Source organism: Zootoca vivipara, chromosome 12 (genome assembly GCF_963506605.1).
Source record: "Zootoca vivipara chromosome 12, rZooViv1.1, whole genome shotgun sequence".
Lineage (NCBI taxonomy): Eukaryota > Metazoa > Chordata > Lepidosauria > Squamata > Lacertidae > Zootoca > Zootoca vivipara.
Genome location: NC_083287.1, coordinates 35826577 through 35839673, shown reverse-complemented (window position 1 = coordinate 35839673; position 13097 = coordinate 35826577). Strand labels below are relative to the sequence as shown.

At 42.1% G+C, this 13097-nt stretch overlaps 1 protein-coding gene and 1 non-coding gene across 11 annotated transcripts in view; both read left to right on the top strand.

Moving 5' to 3' along the window:
• Window positions 1-13080, top strand: part of NSUN6 (NOP2/Sun RNA methyltransferase 6) — a 93327-nt gene extending 80247 nt beyond the window's left edge. For all 10 annotated transcript variants that reach the window (XM_060280796.1, XM_035129862.2, XM_060280795.1 and 7 more), the window contains 2 exons: window positions 1176-1301; window positions 3546-13080. In XM_060280796.1, the coding sequence (XP_060136779.1) occupies window positions 1176-1301; window positions 3546-3752 (333 nt within the window). In that variant the 3' untranslated portion in view covers window positions 3753-13080. The remainder of the gene's footprint in view (window positions 1-1175; window positions 1302-3545) is intronic.
• Window positions 1542-1648, top strand: LOC118092401 (U6 spliceosomal RNA). The gene has a single exon (XR_004693516.1). It is a non-coding gene; the product is annotated as a U6 spliceosomal RNA (small nuclear RNA).
• Window positions 13081-13097: the final 17 nt, after the last annotated feature.

Sequence of the window (13097 nt, the reverse complement as noted above, 5' to 3'; positions counted from 1 at the left end):
TTCTGTCGAATTGACAAAGCGAATCTAGTGGGAAGATGGCTTCGTGCCCTATTTGCCTTGTCCCAAGACATCTTTAATATCACTGCTGTGCTCAGATGGAGGTTGGGAACATCAACAATCATGATTTATTCAGCTGTGTTCCCTTGTGTATTGGAGTCTGCTGAGCCAAAAAGAAGGGAAGTTTCAGTCGTGTCCTAGAACCCTTCAAATGTTTGTTTAAACAAGGCCAGCTTTTGTATATGCATTCCGCTTTTCCTAAAGGAGAGGCAACTTTGGAAGTGTTTGTTTACCTTCTGATAATATCTTCTAAAAGATATTGTGTATTTGCAGGACTGAAAACATCAAAGGTGTAAGATCTTATTGTTAGATTTTTATCAACCATGTGTACTGGCCACATGGATTGACCCTTGCTTGTTAACTTGCCACTCTAGGCTAGTTGCTTGTAATATTTGTCTGCAGGATACAGGGGAGGCAATGCAACGGAGGACAGACTTCTTCTTCTTTCGCGATCACTCGTAGCCCAGTAAGATTGTCTTCCATAAACACGGTTTTAACAATGGGTCCGTAAGTGACTGTTCTGGATCCACATGGAGCCAATTCTGGATCCATATGTCCTTCCACAGTGGGGACATTGGTTTCCAGGCAGGAGTTGATCACGGTGTGGATTTGCCAAGCGTGCCTTCCTCTTAGCATGTTTCTCCCTTGCGTCCTTAGATCGAGTTTCTTCAAAGCCCATGACACCTTTGGTAAAGGCTCTTCTCCAACTGGAGCGCTCGCAAGCCAGTGTTTCCCAGTTGTCAGTGTTTATACTACATTTTTTTAGATTTGCCTTGAGACAGTCTTTAAACCTCTTTTGTTGACCACCAGCATTACGCTTTCCATTTTTAAGTTCAGAATAGAGTAGTTGCTTTGGAAGATGATCATCAGGCATCCGCACAACATGACCAGTCCAACGAAGTTGATGTTGAAGAATCATTGCTTCAACACTGGTGATCTTTGCTTCCACACTGGTACACACACAAGGCTCACAACACAAAGGCAGCTTGAAACATCATCATGAGAAGTTGTTCTTGGTCCTTTCAAAATGATTATAGACTGCGTAATTCTGCATTCTGTAAAAGTAAGTTTGCTTGAGAAATGCTGGTATCCTAAAAATGAGAGCATTGTTTCCTTAGGCAGTGCAGCTGCTGAAGCCAGGGGGCACTCTGGTATACAGTACCTGCACAATTACGCTTTCTGAAAATGAGGAGCAAGTTGCCTGGGCACTGGAGACCTTCCCATGCCTTCAGCTTCAGTCACAGGTAAGAAAACATTGTTTTTTTTAAAAAAAAAATTGCAGCTTTCTCACTAGCATATTACATTGCATGCTTGCTGACAGTTAAAAACAACAACGCTGCCACTTGCTGCCACTCTCCATAGCTGTCAAGTTTTCCCTTTTCTCACGAGGAAGCCTATTCAGCAGAAGGGAATTTCCCTTAATAAAAGGGAGAACTTGACAGCTCTGCTCTGAGCTCTGCTCAGCTTCCTATGCTCACTCTGCTGTGGCTACTTCGGCAGCACATAGACTGAAATTGGAATGATACAGAGAAGATTAGCATGCCCCCTGCAAAAGGATGACACAGAAATTAATGAAGCATTCCATATTTTGAAACACCCCAATGCGCCCAAATGCACACACTCCACCTGGAATATACACAGTGGGTGGGGTGGGGGGAGAGCTTTGGCATTCTTGTACGCAGAATAGCTCAGTTGGTAGAGAGCACGCGACTCAGGGTCATGGGCAAAAGATTCCCGCATTGCAGGAAGTTGAACTAGATGACCCTTGTGGTCCCTTCCAACTCCGCAATTCTATGATTCTTTTATACTTTTAGGTTTCCCCACCCTCCCTGACATGCACACAAAACCAATCATTGCTTCCCAAAGCTGCCAATTCATCAGACAGGGAAGCAGAGACTTGACTGGAGACCTCTCCCCAAACCTTAGCCTTCCATGCCATCTTAAGAATGGTCATTGCCTGTCCCCATTCCTGTCCCAATACTCTTGCTAAAAGTGATTTCTAAGATCCTGCCAACAGTTAAGAGAAAGTCTTTTCCCAGTGAGGTAACTTCTCTGATTGCAGTGCAAGCTGCACCTCAAGTGCTTTACACCTGCTGAAGTGGAAGTACAGAATCAGGGTCCTATGAGCTTGCAGAGGTTGCCAGGAAGGCCAGAACCCGCAGCACCATGTGGCCTGCTCAACTTTTTTCTGTCTCTGAGCGTTTGTTTTCCCCCTACAAAGGGCACAGGGAGGAGGAGCAGATGGACACAAAATACGCCTGCATTGACTTATCTGAGTCTGGGCACTCTGCTGATCCTGCAGGGAGAGAGGGCTGGGGAAACATCTGTGTGGATGAGCTTCCATGACTCTGTTGCCCTTCCCTGTGCAGGGTTCAGCAGGCTGTGCTGGTGCTTATGAGTTGGCAGCTGTTTGGGAATCATTAACTAATGTAAATGTTATAGTATCTAATACGTTTGTAATACATGCCTACCAAAACACTGCATCAGATATGACACAAAGCTCTTGCAAGTTGTATATTCAGAAGGCATCAGATAATTGTGTGACTTTGAGGAGTTTAATTAGTTGCACTCCGCTTCTCCCAGACCTTCACTAACAGTGGCTAAAGGGATTAGGTTTTAATCTTGCAGGATTAAATGGCTGAGACAGCCTCTAATTTGATAGTGGGTTTTGTGTATTTTTTTGTAATCATGCTTGTCTTATTGCATGTCAACAGAAAATGTTGATGCACTGCTATGGTTGTATGTTACATTTGAAATTCGAGGGCCTAAAAAGTATTAAAGTGATTCGATGCCATCTTTAGATGTAAAGACTAGAATGAACTGACCTGCTTTGTATGAGGCTTTCTTTGGTTAAACCTTTAACAGCATTAAGTGTCTTACTACATTTCTCTGAGGAAGGAGACATGTAAAGGAAGCACACATAATCAGGGTTTCCATGTACAAGGTCCCTAAATCTGTCATATATATTATCTGCCTGATTATGCAAAAAATATGCTATTTTTGTGTGTATCTCATTGGCACCGCATGTTGGAGCCAGAAAAGGACTCTCATAGGCTAGTCCTCTCTCTCCCCCCCCCCCCCGGGTATTCATTCCTTTTAAGTATTTTACAAAGAAGCATCCTTCCTTGAACACAAAGCTAAAGGGGAAGCTCTCTCTCTATATTACCCAGGGTTTTGGGCAAACTCCAGGACAGTTTAGATTGCAGTAAAAGTACTCCAAAGATGTGCCTACAGTGGTAGGCTTAGAGCAGGCATCCCCAAACTGCAGCCCTCCAGATGTTTTGGCCTCCAACTCCCATGATCCCTAGCTAACAGGACCAGTGGTTGGGGAAGATGGAATTGTAGTCCAAAACATCTGGAGGGCCAAAGTTTGGGGATGCCTGGCTTAGAGGCACTGACCCTTGTGAATACTGGCTTTCATTTTCGGGTAAATAAATAATGAACTGCAGAGCAATTAAGCCCATTTGTTTTATTTTCCTCTCTAAAAGGAGCCCCATATTGGAGGAGAAGGCATGATGGGAGCTGGGCTGTCACCTGAGCAGTTGAAAAGGCTGCAGAGGTTTGATCCATCTGAAGCAGTTTTGCAGGGAATGGATTTTAATTCACTGCAAGAATTCAGATACGAAGATTTGATAAGCATGGCAAATAAGGACTGCATAGGATTTTTTATTGCAAAATTTATAAAAGTACCGTGAAAATCATGGCTTTAGAAGTCAACATAAAAAGCACCCTTTCTGTTAACATTTGGAGCATTCTGATCTGTACCTTGATGCTGCTGCAATGTTGCCAAGCCAACGGACTGACGACACAGTTGCCATGGCAGCAGCATAATCTGCCAGCTGTTTCCTTTGGGAGAGATCCACAGGTTGGAGAAACAAGTCTGAGGGAAGGGGCAGCTTCAATTTGCAAAGCTCCATTTGGTTTCATATTAGCAGTAGGTCACTGATTCTGGAAACATGCTTGTTTTTCAGTTTGTCTAAAAGATTTATTTTTTTTAGAAAAAAGCTGCAATTATGTACAGTAGAAAATCTGCTTTCAAAGTATTTTATCATTAATTAAATACACTGTCACATGTTGTAAAACCTTGTCTGAACTCTCAAATTGCTGTTTTTGAAAAACAATTTTATATTAAATGGCATTTCCTACAAAACAATATTAATCTTTAAGTGATATTGTACATCTTGGTGCTTTAAATTATTAATCAATGTCTTCTAAGCAGATATCCTTCAAGGCCTAATCCTATTTTCCTTGTATCTTGACTTTCTAGCAGCACTCAAACATTATTTTCTGTTTCCGGAGAATGCAGATTTGTGAATTCCAAGATCAGCTAACAGACCAAAAATTCCTTCAAGCATCACCATCATCTTTGGCCCTAGAAGGAGTGGCAACTAAATATCTTAGCATTCCCATTGCTTTTTATATTGTCTCATTTTTATTTTAAGTAGCCTTTGCATCCTCAATTGCATTACTCAATTCCAGCAGTAATTAATTTTTATACCGCTTACTAGAACAAATGCCACCAAGCAGTTTAGAATGATGTAATATATATGGAATGGGCAATGTTGAGTGGTTAATGTGCATAACTGGCCAGTGTATACATGCACCAGGCATCAGGGAGAATGTGCACATAATTCATCAATGAAGAGGTAATAGTGCACATTTTACAGGCACTGTCAGGGTTGACAGGCTTCCTCTCTTCACAGCAATCACCACGAGACTTTTCTGGCATTCTTATGCCTTTATTTACAGTATCTACAACAAGTCATTAGCGGGTAATAATCACTCATCAGAGTCACTCAGTTCAGATCTCTGCTTAGCCTACACTCGCCTTTCCAGGAACCAAAAAAATGACAGCGCCTTGCCTTTCAGCCCTCCTCTATCATCTCCCTCCTCCTGGTCCCCCTCTGGGGAACTAGAAACTGCTGGCTCATCCCTGACAGGCAATATGCATAATCTCCAGAGGAACTTGGGAAATGCACATATATCTACAGAATCCTGTACGTCCTCTGGTCATTATGTATAATCTCCAAGAGTCATTTGGAGGGGGGTATATCTGACCTTTGTTTCGTACGTTCTCCAGGCAGCAAGCACATTCTCTGGTCAGTATGCATAGTCATGTCTCTTGTTTGGAAGAGTGCAATCCATCTCCTCTGCCCTTCTGTTGGTCCATTGACTAATCATGGCCCACATCAGACCCTCCCATTGATCGGCTGAGTAGCAACAGGAAGAAGGGATCCATATTTTTAAAATAACTTTTTTTTGCATTCCAGCCCTTTACACTACTCTCAGCTGTTCCCCAGTCAGCTTAGCAACACAACAGGGATAGAAGGGGAAGCTTTAAACCTTCCCTCTGCCTTCCCCAATTTCGATGGCAATTGCCCCCTGCCCAGTGCTGCTACCGGTATTAAGCTTAGGAAAAAAACAGCATTGGGGCAGTCATAGGAATCATAGGGTGTCATGGGCTTCACCTGCTGAACAGCATCCTGAAGGGGAATAAGGCAGAGTGGCTCCACCTGCAGCTGATCAGGAGGAGAAGGCACTGATGAGAACCAGCTGGCTTTCGGCCTTCTTAAGCAGAGTTTCCAGCAGCAGTCAGATGCTGGTAACAACGTTTGTAGTTCCTGGGCCTAACTTGCTGCTCCCTGCTCATCTTGACCCTTGGCCACCTGCTCATCAGATTCCTTGACCCCTGGACTATCTGACCATGTGGATTGCTGTTTGCCCGACCCTAGGACTGGACCTGACTTTGGATGCTTACTCTGCCTCCAGGCAAGTACACCTCAGAGACCCTTTGGGTTGGCTGGTTTCCCACTGTGCTGACCTCTGCATGTTTTTGCTCAGCAACAAGACTATGACACAGGGGAGGGGGGGAGTTTCAGCTTGCTGAGGAAAATCACCATCAATTAGAAAGCCTGACTGAATCAATTTGGTGCTAGTTTTCTATACCATAAACAAGTTTCACTGAAAGCAACGGAATGAAACTTCGTAACTGAGTTTTGCACTGCTGTGTGGGACTGCAATATCTAGCTCTCCTCCCGTTTAATGTACAGTACACAGAAAACAGTAGCCTGGAACTTTGTGTCCTGATATGTAGATACAGGAAGTCTTTTGTATATGAGAGGGGAGATTCAAATGTGATCATGCATATCCTGTCTGAAATGGGAAGGCTCAGCAACAGATAAATCAGGTGGAACAGTGTAAGGAAATAAACAGCTATCTGACTTTTAGAAGACATCTGAAGGCAGCCCTGTTAAGGGAAGTTTTTGATGTTTGATGTTTTTTTCACTTTATTATTAATACTCTATTGGGAGCTGCCCAGAGTGGCTGGGGAAACACAGCCAGATGGGCAGGGTATAGATAATAATTCATTGTTGTTGTCATCATCTTGAATTTAAGTTCTATTTGTCAATCTTAATTGGGCTTGGGCACAATTGGCTTTTGCTGCACAAGCTAACTTTTTCTGCTAGAAGATCTAACTAAATTTGTTTCTGAAATGAAATGTGAACTTGTCATTGACTTCAGTGTAGAGGAGGTTACAATTTCCAGAAACCAAAAACAGCAAGAGGTTTCCTGTTTGCCTGAGCATCAGAGGCTGGTGCATTTCTATAGCGTGTCCACACATACACACTGTTGCTTCCAGCGCTAAACATTCGCTTGAATCCATAGGATTTCTTACAAGTATTGAAACATAGCAGTGTGTGTGGTTCACATATTCTTGTATCAAAAAACCTTTGGTTTAAAGAGAACAAAGAAGTTACATATTTATGGACCAAAAAATACTTGCAAGTTAAAGTGTCTGCCTTAAGTTGCATGCTAGGTAAACGGTAAATGTTTTCCACAGTGTAGCTGGCTTTAAGACATAGCCTCCATCTGTCCACCCTTGCATTTAGTTTTTCAGATCTGATACAGGTTGGAGTCATCACTGAAATTCAGGGCAGTAGGAGTGCAGTGATTGTCTTCTTCCACACCGAGGGCCCACTTACCATATGTGTTTTCATGTGCATTAATGACTTACTTTACTGTCAACAGGGCTGTATGTAGATGGGAGGGTGGAACAAGGTTGACAGATGCTATTAAGAGAAGGCATGAGTGGAGGCAGCCTGGCACTGAATGAAGCATCTGTTTCACCATGAGTGAAATGCAAGTCGGCAAGTAAAAGGAGGCAATGACACTGTCCTGCATTTATGACTAAATGTTAATAGGCCTAGCCTGTGCAACACATATATTTCAGTAATGCTGGCTTGTTTGCACTCTACTCCTTAACATAAGCTTTGTTAGTTGTCATTGTCTGAAAAAATCAGGGAGCCCAGCCTCAGTGTTTCCTGCGGAAGATGAGAATTGGAGTGGAAATCCCGAGGGGAAAGTGAGTTTGTAGAGGTTTGTAGAGGTTAATATATAGTGTCTACTATGTAACATGACATGTTTGTTACTTACATAGCACAGAATGTGCAAGAATCTGTCGTGGCAAGAATGTATTTGTAAGTGCATTAACTCAATCAAGTAGAAGGGGTTTTTTAAATCCTAAAATTTCTTCCTCTTTATTCGTTGAGATTTCTGTCTTTTTAAAGGAAATTTATTGAGTTATATGAGCCCGAGGGTAGGAATTTAACTTGACTGTGACTCTGTGGTAACTCGCATACATACTGCATTACTGCAGTTTAATTCTGCATACTGAGCAAAGCCCTCTTAGTATCTGGAAAACCATTACATTACCTGTTCTGTTTCCAAACTTTTAGTGGAGATGAAACAATGAAAACAATATAAATTTCACTTACAAATGTTTACCCATTCTTCATAATCTTGACTTAAGATCAAAAACTTTCTTATATGTACTGTTGCATCTTCATTATTGCTAGTCAACATATTATTGGTATTATTATCATTAATTATTACTGTTCTATTAAATTTGTATACCATCCTTCATCTGAAGACCACAAAGTGGTTTACAACATATAAATACAAAATGAGAACACAAAAGCAACCCCCCCCCAAAAAACCCCATTTAAAATGCCATGGAGTGCTAAACAGCCAAAGGCCTGGTCACAGAGAAACGTTTTCACCTGGCACCTAACGGTATGCAATGAAGGTGCCAGGTGAGACACTCTGGGGGAAGCATTCTACTAAGTGCCTGTGCCAAGTGCCCCTTACCATATTTACCCCTACCCTGGCTGTAGGGGAGCTTCTGCTCTTTCCAGCTCTCTTCCCAAGTACACCCCACAGCTTTCAGTTCAAAGACAAACACCCCCCCCCCCGAGGTTTATAAAACACAAGTTAAAAAGAAGTTAAAACAATGTAAAACATTTTAAATAATTTAGCCACTAATGCAGCAAACAAAACCCACCATGCAATAACCTCAGTCCAAAAGTCTGTTCAGCCGCCTCCACTTTTGTTGTTGGATTAAGTCAGGGCCACCCCCTGCCAGGTGGAAAAGGCCTGCAAGGCAGGGAGCAGGTCCCCCAAGATTCTTATGGCAAGGCATTTCCTTATGTTTGCCAAGATTCTTATGGCAAGGCATTTCCTTATGTTTGTTTTTAGTATTCAGCACGAATCCTGATTATTAGGGCAAAGGGCATTTGCCATTTTACAATGCTGCAAATAAAGCAATGTTGTATATTCATAGCACTTTGCTCATCTGAATGTTTTAGTATTGATTTAATTATTTTAAAACCCTGTTGTATTCTGCCTGAATGCCAGGTTCTTAGTGAGCAGCTTCGTAACAGAAAAATGACCCATCACTTTGCAAGAAGTACAAGGCCAGCCTCTTCTCTTTGTCTTAAGAGTAATTGAGGAAAACACACAACGGACAGGTTATTAAGTACCAAATAGTAATCATTAAAAGATTATGAGCTATAGTACTCAACCTTGACACCAATAGATTTGTTAGAATTCATCAGTTTGCTAATAGTGCATACTATGAAGAAATGAATAAACATTGGATTGAATCTAGACCAAGTTAGTTGTACTTAAATCCCATTTAAATCAATGAGACAAACTAGTTGTCACCTTTAAGACCTATCAATTTCAATGGAAACTAATGGCAATCTTGTATATTTCTATTCAAAAGTACCATTGAGTTCAGTTGTATTTGCATGTATATAAGTGTATAGAATTGCAGCCCAAATGAACTATCTGAATCAAACCCATTGAGTTTCCAGTTCCAACTGGAACTGTTTGTAGCTTTATATGGAAGCTTGTTGCAGATGCTGAAGAATTTGAAATCCTGCCAAAGTGTTGCAAAGAGAAAGAATCGGCATTAAAAGCCAGAAAATTAAGAGTAATGACTATAGCCAGGGGAGTGGGGGGTAGGGCTTTAGAATATTGCAGAAATATAATAGTGAGAAGTGCCCCCCCCCAATGAATCATGGGTGGAGGGGAGGGAATACTCTCCCTAATTACAGAGCTCTGGAATAAATAGCTTCCTGTTCACCTAACCCTGGACATTGACAGTCTAGCATTATATTGTAATTACCCCATAGTATTGCAGTAGGTTTGTGATGTGTGTGTGTGAGAGAGAGAGAGAAAGAGAGTTGCTGATACCCTGAGTTCATTCTTTGGAGTCCTGTTAAAGTCTCATAGCGCAGCAGTTACCAATTAGCTAAGTAATGCAGCTCCCATTTTTCAAAAGCCAAGCCATGCACCCCATATTATTGACAATTTTGATCTCTTTGGTAGTTTTTGTTGTGTGAATGGTGCCACGGACCCCCTGGGTGGGTTACACCGACCCCCCGATTGGGAACCACTGTCATAGAAGATACTCTTGGTGAACTAGGCAATTGTAAGACATTGTCCTTAGCTTGACGCCAAGTGTCTTCATCAGCATCCCAAAAGAAGGGTCTAGGCTGCAAGAGCTACAACTAGGTGATGGTGCCCACCAGGCAAATGGCTGGGCCTTCCCACTCATCTAACTGCCAGGTGGAGAGAACAGTAGCCAGTGTGGTATGCGTGAGCTGAGCTGTCATTGGTTTACAGCACAATTCTATGCATGTTTAGTCAGAAGCTAACTCTATTTAGCTCAATGGGCTTTACTACCAATTGCATGTGTGCAGGATTGCAGTTCTTGTCTCGAAACTATGTGGTACAATGTGAGGTAGGGATGGATTGCTTGAATGAATGAATGAATGAATGAATGGCTTTAATTCTGATTGCAATTAGTTATATTGTGTTTTACAGTTTTAGGGTGAATTTATTGAATAAATTAATGTTTGCTCTCTTCTCCCCCCCTTTCTTGTGTTATATGGGAGTCTAGAGAAAAGTTCCCCACAGGATACACCAACATTCACATTTCAGTATTCCTTTTAAGATGCTTTTAAGCTGTTAGGAGCTCTGACCCTTCCACAACTTAAGAGAAGCTCAAGTCCTTTCAGGACTCCTAAGAGTTCCAACTGAACACTTAAGGAACCTTGGAATACACCTGCATCTGCCTTCTCCCCTGGTCCCAAGGTCTAGAAACTCACCTTTGGAATAGGGGAAGGTAGTGGCAGCTGTGGGTGCTCCTAGGACCCTCTATCATGTGAGGAACTGGTACAAGGCTTACAAGTCTCAGAACATCCAGCAGGAAACCGGCACTATGGCAGCAAGAATGTTGTGGATGCCTTTCCCACTGGGTATTCTGGAATGTGTCTCCATTACCGCCTTCCCTTTTCCCACTGTATTAACTTGCTCGCATTAAAAGTATAGTAGCTGTACAGGGCAAACCTGAAATTCAGTTTTGAGTCTTGCTTGCTTCTGTCAGGAAGTTACAATAGCCTTTTAGGAACTTGCTAGAGCACGGGTGTCAAACACAAGGCCCGGGGGCCAAATCCGGCCCGCCAGACCTCGTCATGTGGCCCGCCGAGCTCCCCAGCCAGCGGGACCCAGCGCAGACAAACAGCTGGGGCCGGGGGGGGGGGGGTAGAAAGGTGGCTGGAGCAGCGCCGCACGGAGAGTCCCGAGCCTCTGCGACGCAGTTTTGACCTTTAAAACCCTATGCAGCTTGGGACCCTTGTACCTACGGGACCGCCTCTCCTGGTATGCCCCGCGGAGGACCTTAAGGTCCACAAACAATATTCTGGAGATCCTGAGCCATAAGATGGCCAGATTGGCCTCTACTAGAGCCAGGGCCTTTTCAGTACTGGCCCCAACTTGGTGGAACGCTCTTTCCCAGGAGACCAGGGCCCTGCGGGATTTGTCATCTTTCCGCATGGCCTGCAAGACAGAGCTGTTCCACCTGGCCTTTGGGTTAGACTCAGCTTGACCCCTGTGTTTTTCCTCCCTTATGGCTTGGACTTATGGAATACTTGAATTTGAGGCTGCACTTTAAATTTTAATACGGTATTTTAATCTGTATTTTACTTAATTGTTTTTATGTTTTATGGTAATTCTGTTGGTGTCAGCCGCCCTGAGCCCGGTTTTTGACTGGGGAGGGCAGGGTATAAATAAAAATTTATTATTATTATTATTATTATTATTATTATTATTATTATTACTTACATTATTACAAAAACAGTAATAATTGAATGCAGTGACAATAATTTATGATAATAAAGAGTGGACACATAGTCCTACAGATACAACCGGCCCTTTGAGGGTGACCAAACTGCTGATGTGGCCCCCGATGAATTTGAGTTTGACACCCCTGTGCTAGAGGCTAAAATCCAGAGGCAAGTGTCAGAAGGCCATGTTAACCAGGATACAGAAATATAGGAAAGTGGAGAAGCTACAAAAATTTATTTTCCAACAAAATAACTCTCCACAAGCAGTGTAAACTTTTCTTACTAAAACAAATACTCTAAAACACAAAAAGATTTTACATTTCCAGTGAAACACTCAGTCACATTTGCCTGTGTTTTTTACTTTCCTGGATCCTCGACAAAGAGCCAGCAGATTGATGCTTTCCCAATTACCTGTAGACATAAACTTCCTCATGTTGGACCTTTAGAGTTGCAGACAGAAGGAAAACCCTTACTCATTTTTGGAATAATTACACTCTCGGGACCAACTGATGTGTTATGATTCAGCCCCAATTGCCATATTTAGCTGCTCAAATGAGTTCTTTGCTGCCATGGCCAGTGTGGTGCTTAAAATCTAAGCATGGAAGATCATGCGGTCCTTTGATAAGAGAGCATATTGAAAGTGTGGGAATCCCTTTTCATGAAAGTACAATTAAGGATTTCCTGACATTGTACTGCATATGTGTACAAATCGTAATACCTGAGCAGCTAAAGGTGGAAATTATGGTTGATTCATAATATATGGGTTGCCTATAGTCTCCTGTGTACCCTTTACAACCACTCCTGTTGTCAATTGTTTTACACACAAACACACACTTTTGCACCATGTCAAATGTGGCCTATCAAGTTGACAAGAAAAAATGTTATCTGTGTGCTCACTGCAATTAGTGTGTCCTGTTTAGAGCATTTATAGTGTCACATTATTTTTGCTGTAGATTTAAAAGTGCAAAAATGATTTTAAGTTTTTAAGGACAATCCAACCTTTTATCCTAATGTATTCCTATTTACACTAAATATAAGCTTTCTGCTACTGAAGAACGTGTGTCTAGAGTGAACCTTGTTAACAAATTTCCTGAATGAGGCTAGTTCCAGTTGCCAGTAATTCAAAAGCAAATCTGCTGACTTGGCATTAGGACTTTAAACAGTGTGGTCAATCTTATATAAGAAGGTGTTTGCAGAAATAACATTTATAAACTGTCTATACAGTACACAGTACCAGTACATAGAAAAGAGATTTTGACTTTATGATCCCCTGTGTGTAAGGCAAAACTGAATTCTGTCTCCAAATGTAGTCCACTAGAAGTACAATCAACAGAAAGTGGCTCTCAAATCAATGGCAAATCAGGTGCCTAACGATTAAAAAAAAAAATCCAAACAGATGAGAGCTTCAGTTTTGGATGTGCTGATTTTGGCTTGCTGAAAAACATGGGAAGTTAATAAACACCAATTGTATTTTGTCTGAAAACACTAACAACACCTTGATGACAACAGATATTGTTCAAGTGGCAGCTACCAAAAACGGCTTTGGGGGGGGGGGAGAAAAGCTCGGTA